At 30.6% G+C, this 12,417-nt stretch overlaps 1 protein-coding gene across 1 annotated transcript; it reads left to right on the top strand.

The window, feature by feature from the left end:
• Positions 1-8,069: 8,069 nt before the first annotated feature.
• On the top strand, positions 8,070-9,222 carry LOC130736071 (uncharacterized). The gene is made up of 5 exons (XM_057587925.1): positions 8,070-8,110; positions 8,212-8,338; positions 8,418-8,581; positions 8,677-9,052; positions 9,142-9,222. Exons 1-5 carry the CDS (start codon positions 8,070-8,072, stop codon positions 9,220-9,222), a joined length of 789 nt encoding a protein of 262 aa, XP_057443908.1.
• Positions 9,223-12,417: the final 3,195 nt, after the last annotated feature.

Here is a 12,417-nt window from a genome sequence, read left to right as displayed (position 1 = left end):
CTAAGGGCCTGTTTGGTTTAAGAAAACATTTTCTGTTTTCATTTCCCATTTCCATTTTTTGAAAATGATTTTCATTTCCAATTTTTCAACATTTAGAAAACGTGTTTGGTTTAATTTCGTATTTTCCATTTTCTGAAAATGAAAATAATGAAAATGTGTTTGATTGAACTGTTTTCAATTTATGAAATAATATATCTATCTATATATATATATATATATATATATATATGTAAAGCACACTTGAGTTTTAGCATTAAATACAAAAGCAAAAATCAAGTGTTGCATTGTATTAAAAGCATCCAAACAAAAAACAAATTGTAATAAATATATTTAAACAATAATAAAATTAAAAGTGAAAAAATGTATATTGTCAAAAACTATTCAACTACTTACATTAAATAACAACATTCATAAACTTAAAATTTACTTAAGTTTTGTATTTCACAAATATTAAAAATTAAATTTAATATGAAAATAATATTTATTAACAAAAAATTAGATAAAATAGATTTAGAATTAAATTTATATATATATATATAGCACACTTGAGTTTTAGCATTAAATACATAAGCAAAAATCAAGTGTTGCATTGTATTAAAAGCATCCAAACAAAAAAAATTGTAATAAATATATTTAAACAATAATAAAATTAAAAGTGAAAAAATTTATATTGTCAAAAATTATTCAACTACTTACATTAAATAACAACATTCATTTACTTAAGTTTTGTATTTCACAAATATTAAAAATAAATTTAATAAGAAAATAATATTTATTAACAAAAAAATTAGATAAAATAGATTTAGAATTCAAAAATTTCTATTTATATTTAAAGAACACTTGAGTTTTACATTAAACCATAAAACTCTCATACCTTTGTATTAAAATATATTAAGAAATGATAAAATTTCTTTGAAATAATATATTAAAAAATAATAAAAAACTGAAAAAAAAATTGTATTGTCAAAAAATATTCAACTACGACTTACACTAAGTAACAACATTCATCAACTTAAAGTTAACTTAAAAAAACACTCAAATTATCTTAAGCTTTGCATTTAAAAAATATTAAAAAATTAAAATTATTTAATAATAAATAATATAGATAAAATATTTAAAAATTGAAAAATTCCGTTATAAGGTATTAAATATTAACTATAACATATATGTGCATTTTTGAAAAAAGAATTAAATATATTTTTTGATCTATGATATATTAGTAAAAATTACTCGAGGAAGCATAATAGTGAAAAATATTAGTGGGCAAAGTTGAATAAATGTTTGTTATGAGAGGCCTAGCCTATCCCCTTAACGTGATCGTAGAGCCTCAAGGGATTAGTCTCATGGCTATCGGCCTTGAGAAAAAAATTGCAAACTAAATATGTTGAAAAATAAATAAATCAACAAGATAATATTTTAGGTTATTTTTTTGTCAAAAGGATATTTAAGTTATCACTTATTATAATTCAAAAGGTTAAAATTAATTTATTTTTCTTGGTCTTGACAAGTCACAACAAATGACTTTCAAGGTAAAAAGTATAAAAAATGATATTAAAACTTATTTCATGACATTAAAAACTTATTACTTCACATTTTTTACATAATTTAAATATTTCAAATTAAATCAATAGTTTTTCATATTATTAAAAAAATCAAAATTTTAATTATTAAAATTATTTCTACGCTAATAATTAAATTTGAGTAATATTAATTATTTATAAAAAAAACTATAATAATATTTGTTGAAATGTCTTAACACAATTTTTTTATATTTTTAATTTTTATTTAGTTAAACTATGATAATTTTTATATAATATTAAAATATATTGTAAGTAAACCCGTGCAACGCACGGGTTTAATATCTAGTTTTGAGTAAAGTACACTCACCAAAGTTTTCCATAATTAACAATATATTTTATATCTAATACTTGTATTTTCAAATATAAAAATTGGTATATGTTTGTTATATAACTATTATAACAAAAATATTTATTATTGAAGTGTTGAATACGGCTGTCACAACAAGTTGCAAGTAAGAGAAATATATTATAAATATGATAAGTATCATTGGTCTTAAAAATAAAAATTATACAATTCTACCTAAGATCTGTGGTAATTGTCCCACATCTGATCTGCAATAGTTTCCCGAACATGAGCCATTTCAGCGGCTTGATTAGCATCAACATTGACTCCTTGTTGGTCTACCTGTAAACCTAGTGCATCCATATTTAAGTCTTCTTGAGCATATCGGTCAAAAAGACTATCTCTAGTGTATTGCATTGTAATAAAATTGTGTACGGTGCAACAAGCAATATGGATTGGTCTTTGTCTTCGAACGGGATAATTTGGCATTAACTTCAATATTGGAAACCTTGCTTTCAATACTCCAAAGTGTCTTTTATAATATTTCTCAATAAAGAATGTCGATAGTTGAATAATTCTTGTTTTCGTTGTGGTCTCACCCCATCACGAAAATCACGCATGTGATACCTTTGCTTCCGAAATGGGGCAAGATATGTAGACAAATTTGGAAATCCAGAGTCAACGAGATAAAATTGATCTGTAAAAAATAAAGCATCTATTGAATAACAAAAAAATGTTGGTAAAATTCATTATTAAAACTAAAAATTACCTCCTTTTGGCTTTGGAAATTTTTTTCAGGAGTTAAAGCATCTAAAAACACTCTTGCATCATTTGCTGTCCCTTCCCAGCAAGAATAAACAAATGTGAATAGTGTGTCAAAATCGCATATTGCCAGAACATTTTGTGTTATCAAAATCTTTCTTCCACGAGATACAATTTGTTTAGTAGCAAGAGCCCAAGCAGATACATGTGTGCCATCAATAGCACCAATGCAGTTCTACATTTAAAACATAAATAGTAGATTAGTATAAGTATTTAAAATATTATAAGTACGTGATAGAAATTTACCTTAAAATAAGGGAAATATTTTTGGTTGCCCATAATATATGGATGTGTAGTTGTATGATTTCTTGGTCGAATAATGGTTGTGCCCAACTTGCAAACTGCTCTTAGAACAATTCTAAACCATTTGCTTACTGTATGCAATGAGTGTTGAAAGCGGTCGGCAACGAGTCGATGACGCAAGTTATGACACACTATGATCAAGAACATTGTAACTGCTTCTTGCAAGCTCACTTTTTTTCCATCTCTCAAGTTTCCAACATCTCTCAAAGTTTCGCAAAAATTCAAAAACACGGTCTTCTTCATTCTAAAATTATCATAGCATGTAGTTTCATTACCAAGCAAAAATTGTAGAGTATACATCCTTCCAGTCAACTTATAACTTCTGCACGGTGTTTTACTAATAAAACTTTGCTGGTATTCCATGACCAAATAAGAGACAGTGGTACTTTCACTTGAACAATTCATAGATTTATCTATAGACATTTTAACCTGCTCAATTAAATAATAATATTAATGATTATCAATAATATTAAAACATTCATATACTAAAAAATAATGTCAACCCATTAAACGCATATCATAGAAATTCAATACTAACAAGGAAAAAAAAACAATAAAATCTGATCTTCAATCTCATAAAAAAAATAACATAAAATTGGAATCAATTAAATGATACTACTCAAGAGATGCTAGCCAATCCATCCTCCTCATTGAAGACATTGCTATAAACATTTTTCTCAAATCCTTATTTGTAAACTTTTCCACCGCAATGCTGAAAATTTTTGGGGAAATACCATCCATGAACTTTTATAATTTAATGCATGCGTCTGCAGAAGAATCAACTTCATTTTTATATATATATCTGCCCTTGCATCCATTGTGTTAGACCATTTGGTTACAGATGATTCTAACACATCCAGCCTTGAATTTTTTTGCCTCCTTACGACGACGTTCACTAGAAGGCCCAGAAGTCCCAGTGACTTTTCTCCTTTTACTAACTTCTTGCAGATCATCTCCATCAACATCAATAACATTAGAATCAATATGAACACCTTTTGAGAGAAATTCTTCCTCTATTTCTCTCTCTCCATCGGAGTTTGGTGGCTCTTGAGTAGAAGCTTGACTTAACTTTCAAGTTGTTGTACTAGAATTAAATATCTCACCAATGATATAATAGTCAAATGCTCAAATCCATGTTTCTTAAACTGCTTTTAGAATTTTCCTTTCTGAAAAAAAAGAACAATGATTATATTTCCCAACATGTGTACTTTTGTCCAAATACATAAGAAAAGCAGTAGTGGTTGAGATTATAATTACATGCTCACTTGTTAAAAGAAATAACTACTAAAACAAGACCATATACATATATTAACTATAAACTACTAAATCCAATGATAAGTTTTTACTAAAATTGTACATATACTTGCAGTATATACCACTACTACAAGTCCATATCATTTGTATTTTATAATTAACAAAATTTCTTTCGGTTCAAGATAATTGGGTAGCCTACTAGCCTATGCGTATATATATTACAATATAGGAGCATTTTCTTTTCCCTTTTTTAAGAAATTCATCTATGATTTGTCTTCACAATAAAGCCATGCCGAATGGCAGAGAAAAAATTGGCATTCTTGCACTTTCACTTATCTTTAGTGCACTCATGGTTTGTTTCTGCTTCATCCTTGGGATTCATTTCATAATGGAGTTGGCATCTCATGAATTCCACTATTGATAAGCTACTCCACTATTGATAATTGAAGAAGATAATTTAACAATGATAATGATATTCTATAAGTTAAACTTACCTTGTACATTTTTTCCCATACTTCTTCAAGAGCATTCACTTTGTTAGCCTCAGGATCCCATGTAACTCCTGTGCGAGATATCAAAGTTGAAAATTCACGATGTTGAAGGCGTAGCCGATTAAACTTTCCCTTCAGCCTTTCTACACCACCAGGTAGGGGTGCTCCACTTGTCTTTTGCAACTCAATGTTTATTTCTTTCCAAATTGTTTACAAAAATGTTGACCCTTGCAACTGCCCTTTTTTCGCTCGATCATAAATAATATCAATGAATATCTTTGTGTTTTGGGTTGTCCATTCCATGCTCTCCCCCTTCTCACTTTTTCCTCCCATCTTATGCAAATAATTTCATATTAAGCAAGTAAACTAATAAAGGGCACAAGAGACTCTTACAAGGCAAGTAAAAAAGAAACAGACCCTGCAAAGCACAATTAAAAGAAGCACATGAGACAAGTACATATATGGATGCCATAACCAAATGCAGCCACTAGTTTAAATCCCCAACAAAACAAAAGAAAAGGTAATAAATCACACCCCTACTAGTCCCAAAACCAAAAGCCCCACCAAATTTACCATGGTGGAGGCCTTCCCAAAAACTCAAAAAGAGCCAGCACCTGAAATTTGAAAGCCAATTACAAGCAACCAAGATGCAAGCATTCCTACATGTTTTGAGCATGTGATCCTCTACCAGCTTTCCTAAGCCAAAGTATAATGTTTCATGTTTTCTTTTTTTAATGCCATCAAATTTCTAACAATTAAAGATAGAACCTCAAATAAACAGAAAGAGAGGAGAACAACAGAGAAAAGAAGCACAAGAGAAAAGTATGTATATGGATGCCATGGAAAAGAGATGCCACAGTATAATTGTTGTTCCAACTCACGAATTCATAACCTACTCCATGAAGATAGCCACACAACCAAAAATTTAACATAAAACCACTATTGATAACTGAAGATTATATCAACCCATTAAATGCTAGTGGCTGCATTTGGTCATTCACGAATTCCACTATTGAAAAAACTATGCAATACAAAAAAATTGCAAGTCATATAAATAGAGGAGAACAATAGAGTTCCTGTAAACATGGATTGAAACACCAAACAAAAAAACTAGCTCTAAAATCAACCAAAACCCATCAAGTGAAGCAGCCAAAATAGAGGAACCAAAAAATAGGGTTCATATCAGATGGCACCAAAAAAAGGCATAAAATAGGGTTCACGTGAGATTTCACAGTGCAACACGGTGAGAACCCAGTTTCACGTTTCAGAAATTCAAAAAAGAGAAGGAGAAGAACCTTGGTTGTGGGATGAAGGAGGTAGCAGAGAAGAACTTGCAGAGCGAGGTTAGGGCTGGCACACACATACTTCCTTCAGAACGAAAAGAAAAGAAAGAAAACCAATGTCATTATAATTACAACCCAGCCACTGCGTGTTTTCATCATTCTTGTTTCTGTTTTCATTGAAAATGTGAAAACGACTTTTTTATTTTATTTTCAAAAGTTGACCCATTTTCGGAAATATTTTCTCTGAAAATATTTTCAAAATTTTAATCAAACACGTTTTCACATCTTTTTTAGGTTTTCTTTGAAAATGGCCAAACGAAATAGGCCCTAATTAAATCATAAATTTGTTAAAACTGAAAGTCTGAATAATTAAAAATTCAAAACATGTGTTTATCTTTTTATGATATTACTCAATGTATAAATAAGCTAACTCGTCGAACAAATCAATAGACTTGTTCCTAGCCTAGTATATTAAAGTTATTCTTAGTTTTGGAGGCAAGGGTTCGAACCCAGGACTGGTGGGGAGATTATTCAAGTTCATTCCGTTGCGCCATTGTGCATTAATTGGCAAGTATTTCCTAATAATATATATTAGGTTTACTACTGAGGCCATACGAAAAATACACATAATATCGAGATGAATATCGGAAAGATTCGGGGGCGCGGAGGCACCGATGAGCCACCCCGGTGGCTCGCCCCTGGTTCTCCTTCGCTTGAGTTGAAGTCTTAGCATTAAATCTTTATTATATGACTTAAGAAAATTTCGGAGTTGCCGTTTAGTGTTACAAGTATTGTCTTTGACCCTCCATGATAATAGTACATGAGTATGGAAGTCGATGATTATGAAATAGTACATATAGTTGTGAGACCACTAATTAGTTAATTAGCATGATTTCTCAAAGTAGAGGTAAGCCAAGATAAAATATTCAATGCTAGAGAATCTTATGTATTCTTCTATATAATAAACTAAAGGAAGGTTTTTTTTCTAGAAGGTTTTGCCACGTGTCGCTCCCATATCATCCCAATAAAAAATATAAAAATTTTGTTTTTCAATATTAAATCTGCATGTTTTTCAATATTAAATCTGCATTAAAAAAAACAAATAAATATTTTGTTTTTACAAATCCGTTCAATATATTGAATCTGCATTAAAAAAAATATTTTTTCATAAAGTGAGTACATATTTTATATGTGTTTAAAAAAAAAAGAGATTCGTGCCAAAAAAAAAAGATTAAAAACTGTTTCTAAAAAAAAGACCATCCGTATACATATTTGAAAAAAAAATTGAAAGATTTTGTAACAAAATATAAAACCCACTACCCACCTAAAACAAAATAAATAATAATAATAATAATAAAGATTAAAAATTGTTTAAATCAAAATCTGCATTAAAAAAAAATAAAGATTAAAAACTGCTTAAAAAAAAGACCATCCTTATACATATTTGAAAAAAAAACCCACAAATCTGCATTAAAAAAATAAATAAAGATTAAAAACTGTTTTTTTAAAAAAAACCATCCGTATACATATTTGAAAAAAAAAGATTTTGTAACAAAATATAAAACACACTACCCATCTAAAACAAAATAAAGATTAAAAAAACAAATAAAGATTAAAAAACTGTTTTTTTTAAAAGACCATCTGTAAATATAAAACGCACTACCCACCTAAAACAGATCAAATGAAAGATTTTGATTTGTTTTTGTAAGATTTTGATTTTGGTTTGTTTAAATATGGTTTGGAACGTTCAATTTTTTAATGCAAAAACAAATCTAATTGATTAAATTTATTTTTAAAAAGATTGTTAGTAACTCTACTTATCAATCACGACTATTTATATTGCGTTTCTCAGACTAAAATATCATATTTTTCATTCACATTGTTAGTGACTTCATAGCTAACACACCATGAATTCTAAGGTCGAATCTATCTCTAGAATCAAGGTTACCTCTAACGAAAATGCTTGGAAGATAGTTGTCAGAATAATACGCCTATGGAGGGTCCCCAACGCTAAAGATCCTAAGCAACCTGACTACATATAACTACTCATGCGATGAATTTAGATATTCCTGCAGCTCAAGACCTTAAGAGAAGGTATCTATTTAAATTAAATAGCAAAATTTTGAGTTATAAATTTAAATGTTGTTAATGGGATTGCTTTATTGTCTACACGTTCTACACGTTTATGTAAACAGGTATCTGATGAAAAATCCTAATGAAAATTCTACCTCAATACCCGCAGCGTCAATGTACTCATTGAGCAATGATGTGTTGAATGAATCAGTTTACAAGACAATTGCAGAGTTAAAAAACAACAGTAAGGTATGCGTAAAGTAATTTCCCTTTTACAAATAAATTATTACGAGTTTCTTCTTAATGATCTTCATAATATTCTCTTCAGGATGGTTATTTTGTGACCTACGGAATTGTGAAGGACGTTGATTTAAAAACAAATTGGTCATATCGTGCGTGCCCAATGAGGAATTGCTTAGCTGGAGTGAAGGATCAAGATGGGAGATATTTTTGGAGAAAATGCAATAAAGGTTACCACAATGATACATTTAGGTGTCTCTTTGAAACTTATGCACACATATATTAAATGAACCAATAGTTTTGTTTATTTTTAATTTTAATGAACTTAGAAAATACAAATCTACCAGGTACAACATTCAATTAGTGGTAGCTGATGGAACTGATTCTACAACATTCACAGTTTTTTACCGTGAGGCTACAAATTTTTTGAAAAAATGTGCGCCTGAACTTCACAATTCATATGCCGAAAGGGTAATCTTATTCAAATTACTTCTTTTACTTATGCAATTACATAAATTTACCAACTTCTTTGCTCATCATGCTAACATTGACGAGATGTATCCTCTAGAACTTGATTTGTTCAAAGAAAAGGATTTTGTATTCAAGTTCCAAGTCAAGATACAATTCTTCAATTACATGGAGAACACAAACATACAAGTAAATCGGCTGGTTACAGATGATGCTCTCATAAAGTCCTTTTTGGATAAATACAAGATAGAAGAGGTTATCCATTTTGTTATTTACAACATAAATTTTTTAATTTCAAATAAATAAAAACTGATTTATAAATATCTCTTTTGTTATTTTTATAGTGCCCTTTCCAAAGTGGTTCTTATGAAATATTAGATGATGATCATGAAACAAATGACACAACCAAGTTAAGACACCACTAACATATACAATACATTTACTATTGAGAATTATTTTACCTGTTTATCTATTACATTATTAAAATATTAATTGTGTCATTATTTTAAAATTATGATCACGGAGTTACCAATTCACCCAAATTAAACAAAGTGAAGGAGTCTCATCATTTGTTCGAACTCCATTCTCAACTAGCAGGACAATTGGTGTAAAAGCAAAGGCCACAGTTGATGTTTGTGACGATACTCATATATCTGCAAACAAGGTTCCAAAAATGATTAAGCAAGAAGAACAAGACTAAATATGGATGAGAAAATCACTGTTTTGAACCGGTTTTTGTTTCAGCAGTTTGCTTTGTTTGATTGTCACCGAAGACATAATTTATTTTTGCTTTCATATTTTGTTATTTAGTTTGTAAGGGATAATTTTAAATTTTGGTCTTCCTTTTTAAATTCTAAATCTTGATTATATTTTATTATTTTGACTGTTTTCAATCTACCTCTCTTTTCTATATATCAAGAACGACGACTATGCTATTATTATTTTTCTGATCATAAACGAGGTTTTTTTGAAAGTATAAACGAGGTTAATTGTTATTAGATGCAAGATTGAAAATAATTAATTGGGTTACACGGTGGATATCGCTCCTTTCCTCTTGCTTTTTATGTGTCTCTTGGCTGTGTGTGTGTTACAATGTCTGGCATTTAGGAAACTAAAATTATCATGCTACAACTATGGTTTATATTTTAAAGGGCATAAAAAAAAAATTACCATGCTTCTCATGTTCTTTGTCTCTTACCCAATTTTCACAAGGTGAACCCAACGTGTAATCTTCTTCTACTTTTTACCATTTGTTTTTAAAAAAATGATTACGTGATTGGGTAGTACAAAGACATATTTAATTTACGTTTGGTTTGTTTTGTTTTAGGTTGGTTTTAATCCAGTACTCTATTGAACTATGCACCCTCATATCATCCCAAATTCCGTCCAAAACAAAAAACCAATAACACATGAATTCTTAAAAATAATTAAATCAGGCAGCAAATAATAATATAATTAATTGATTACACATTTTTTTTACTTATATTTTCACGAAATAATATAAATTTGTTTTGATTTTTCTATATTACATTTGATTTCAGTGTGGAAAAAAAATATAAAAATATTAAATAAAGAATGAAGAATTAGAAAGAAGTGAATTTTTTTTGAGCCTAATTTAAGTACCTAGGTTCATAATACATGTATCTAACAAACCTGATAGTGCCATTAGATATTAGTATTACATTATAAGCTTTGACATTAGTTTTAGTTTTTAAATATCTGTAAAATAAAATAAAAAACAATAATGGATATTTTGTAGAAATTTATCGATGAGAGGATAATAAAAATAAAACAATAATGGTAAAAACTATGCATATTGATATGTAGATTGTAGATTAAATTATAATGAAATTATACACTTTTTTTCTTTCAAAATCATGCATATTGATACGTAGATTGTAGATTAAATAAATTTTAAAAAAGTAACCCATCGAAAAAATTATAAAAACTTACAAAAATATAATATTATATATTAAATATAATATGATCAAGTCACCCGTGCATTGCACGGGTTTTTCAACTATAAAACCTTGAAGCGATGTGTTTGCATGTACAATGATTTTTTTGTCCTACATCGGAAAACATTTGTAGAATGGATTTGAACTTGATGGATTATTAAGTCTATGGTGTCACCCACAAAACGGGGTGCACCGGTGCACTCTATAAAAAAACTTTAGTAAAAAGGGGGACATGGTATGTATACAGATTTTACAACGTAGATATATTAATTAAATATTTAAACGGTTTAGATTGAAGTTATAGATTTACTAAATTGCCCTGTCATTCATAAAAAAAAAATCACCTTCTTCCTGGTTCTGGTTTCTCCCATCCTTCTCCACTCACAACGCCGCTTTCCTTCTCCCACCTGCTCTCGCGCCGGCAACCCCACCTGCCCCAACACCAACCCATCTTCTCCGCCTCAGCATAAATTTTGTTTGTTGAAGAGCATTTTGACACCTTCTATTCTCCATTTCAAACCCTAATATGAAAAAAATATGAGTTTCTCGATATCAGCTTTGTGGTGGACTTCACGATAGGGGTTTCCGAAATGCGTCGGTTCCAATCATTCTCCGGCGGACCTTGACGGTGATGGTGACGAGAGGCAGTGCCCATCATGGTGTCGATGAACAAGGGTTGGAAGTTGTTCTTGTCCCATGTTGTGACCTTCGCCATTGATGTCATACGGTGGCAAGGTTCTGCCTTCAGATGCCTCCGCCGCTCCGGCTACCTCCCCACGTCAATGCTTGGAGCGCCGTCGTCAGTCACCTATCCTCCTCCGGCGACTTGGCCGAGGCTCTCCATCTCTTCTGCTCTGTCACTCGCCGTTCGGAAGCTTCCTGTCCCCAACGTGGCAGCAGACTCGCGCCTTCCGCTGAATTCCTGCGCCAATTTTGGCCGGTTGTGGCAAGATGTTGATGAGATGCCACAGTTTGGCGTTGTGTCTGGTGGGCTGAGTTACTGCCACAATTTAAGATGATAGATCTGCGATTAGCGAGGGAGAGCGACTTTACCGCGTAGGATAGCGAACACTGTGGTTTCTTCCTTCTTTCTCAGAGTAGAATAGCGAACGCTGAAGTGAAAAAGCTGTTTAATTTTTGCCATATGCTTGAACTCGGTTTGAATGACGTTTTAGTATTGAAATTCCTTTTTTCATTGCATTCATGTGACAATTCATTTCCCATGGAAAACAGAGATATTTGCAGGATACTGAGGGAGTCCAATTCAGATTATGTTGATTTTCATTTTTCAATTGGTGGTTTTGGTTCCAATCACTCCTCTCTGTAGTTTTCTTAAATTGATATTTGTTGAGTTTTAACTTTTGTTTCAGAATAAGGTGTACCCAGATGAGAGGAAGGGTTGAAGCTCTATGATGTTAGGGAGAAGGAAAGAAAGAAGAAATCACAGACGAAGAGAAGGAAGAAAAAAATTCTGGATATCACACGCGGAAGGTTATAACCCGTCATAAATGCTTTAGGGATAAGTTTGTAATCTTATCTATAAATTACGGGGGACACTGGTGCACCCCTTTTTATGGGTGACACCGTAGACTCCACCTTAATTTTAGTTGTTTCAAAATTTTCTTTCATCAAGATTAGTTTTATTTAGTTTTGGTTTAAGAT

The sequence above is a fragment of the Lotus japonicus genome, chromosome 1, assembly GCF_012489685.1.
Source record: "Lotus japonicus ecotype B-129 chromosome 1, LjGifu_v1.2".
In the NCBI taxonomy this organism is placed as follows: domain Eukaryota; kingdom Viridiplantae; phylum Streptophyta; class Magnoliopsida; order Fabales; family Fabaceae; genus Lotus; species Lotus japonicus.
Note: the sequence above shows the minus strand (reverse complement) of the source record. Positions and strands in the feature narration are given on the sequence as shown.

Bases quoted from the DNA above. Each gene is read 5' to 3' on its own strand.
- LOC130736071 (XM_057587925.1), top strand. From the start codon at position 8,070: ATGAATTTAGATATTCCTGCAGCTCAAGACCTTAAGAGAAG. The intron at 8,111-8,211 runs GTATCTATTTAA...TTATGTAAACAG, and splicing joins GCTCAAGACCTTAAGAGAAG to GTATCTGATGAAAAATCCTA. The intron at 9,053-9,141 runs GTTATCCATTTT...TTATTTTTATAG, and splicing joins ATAAATACAAGATAGAAGAG to TGCCCTTTCCAAAGTGGTTC.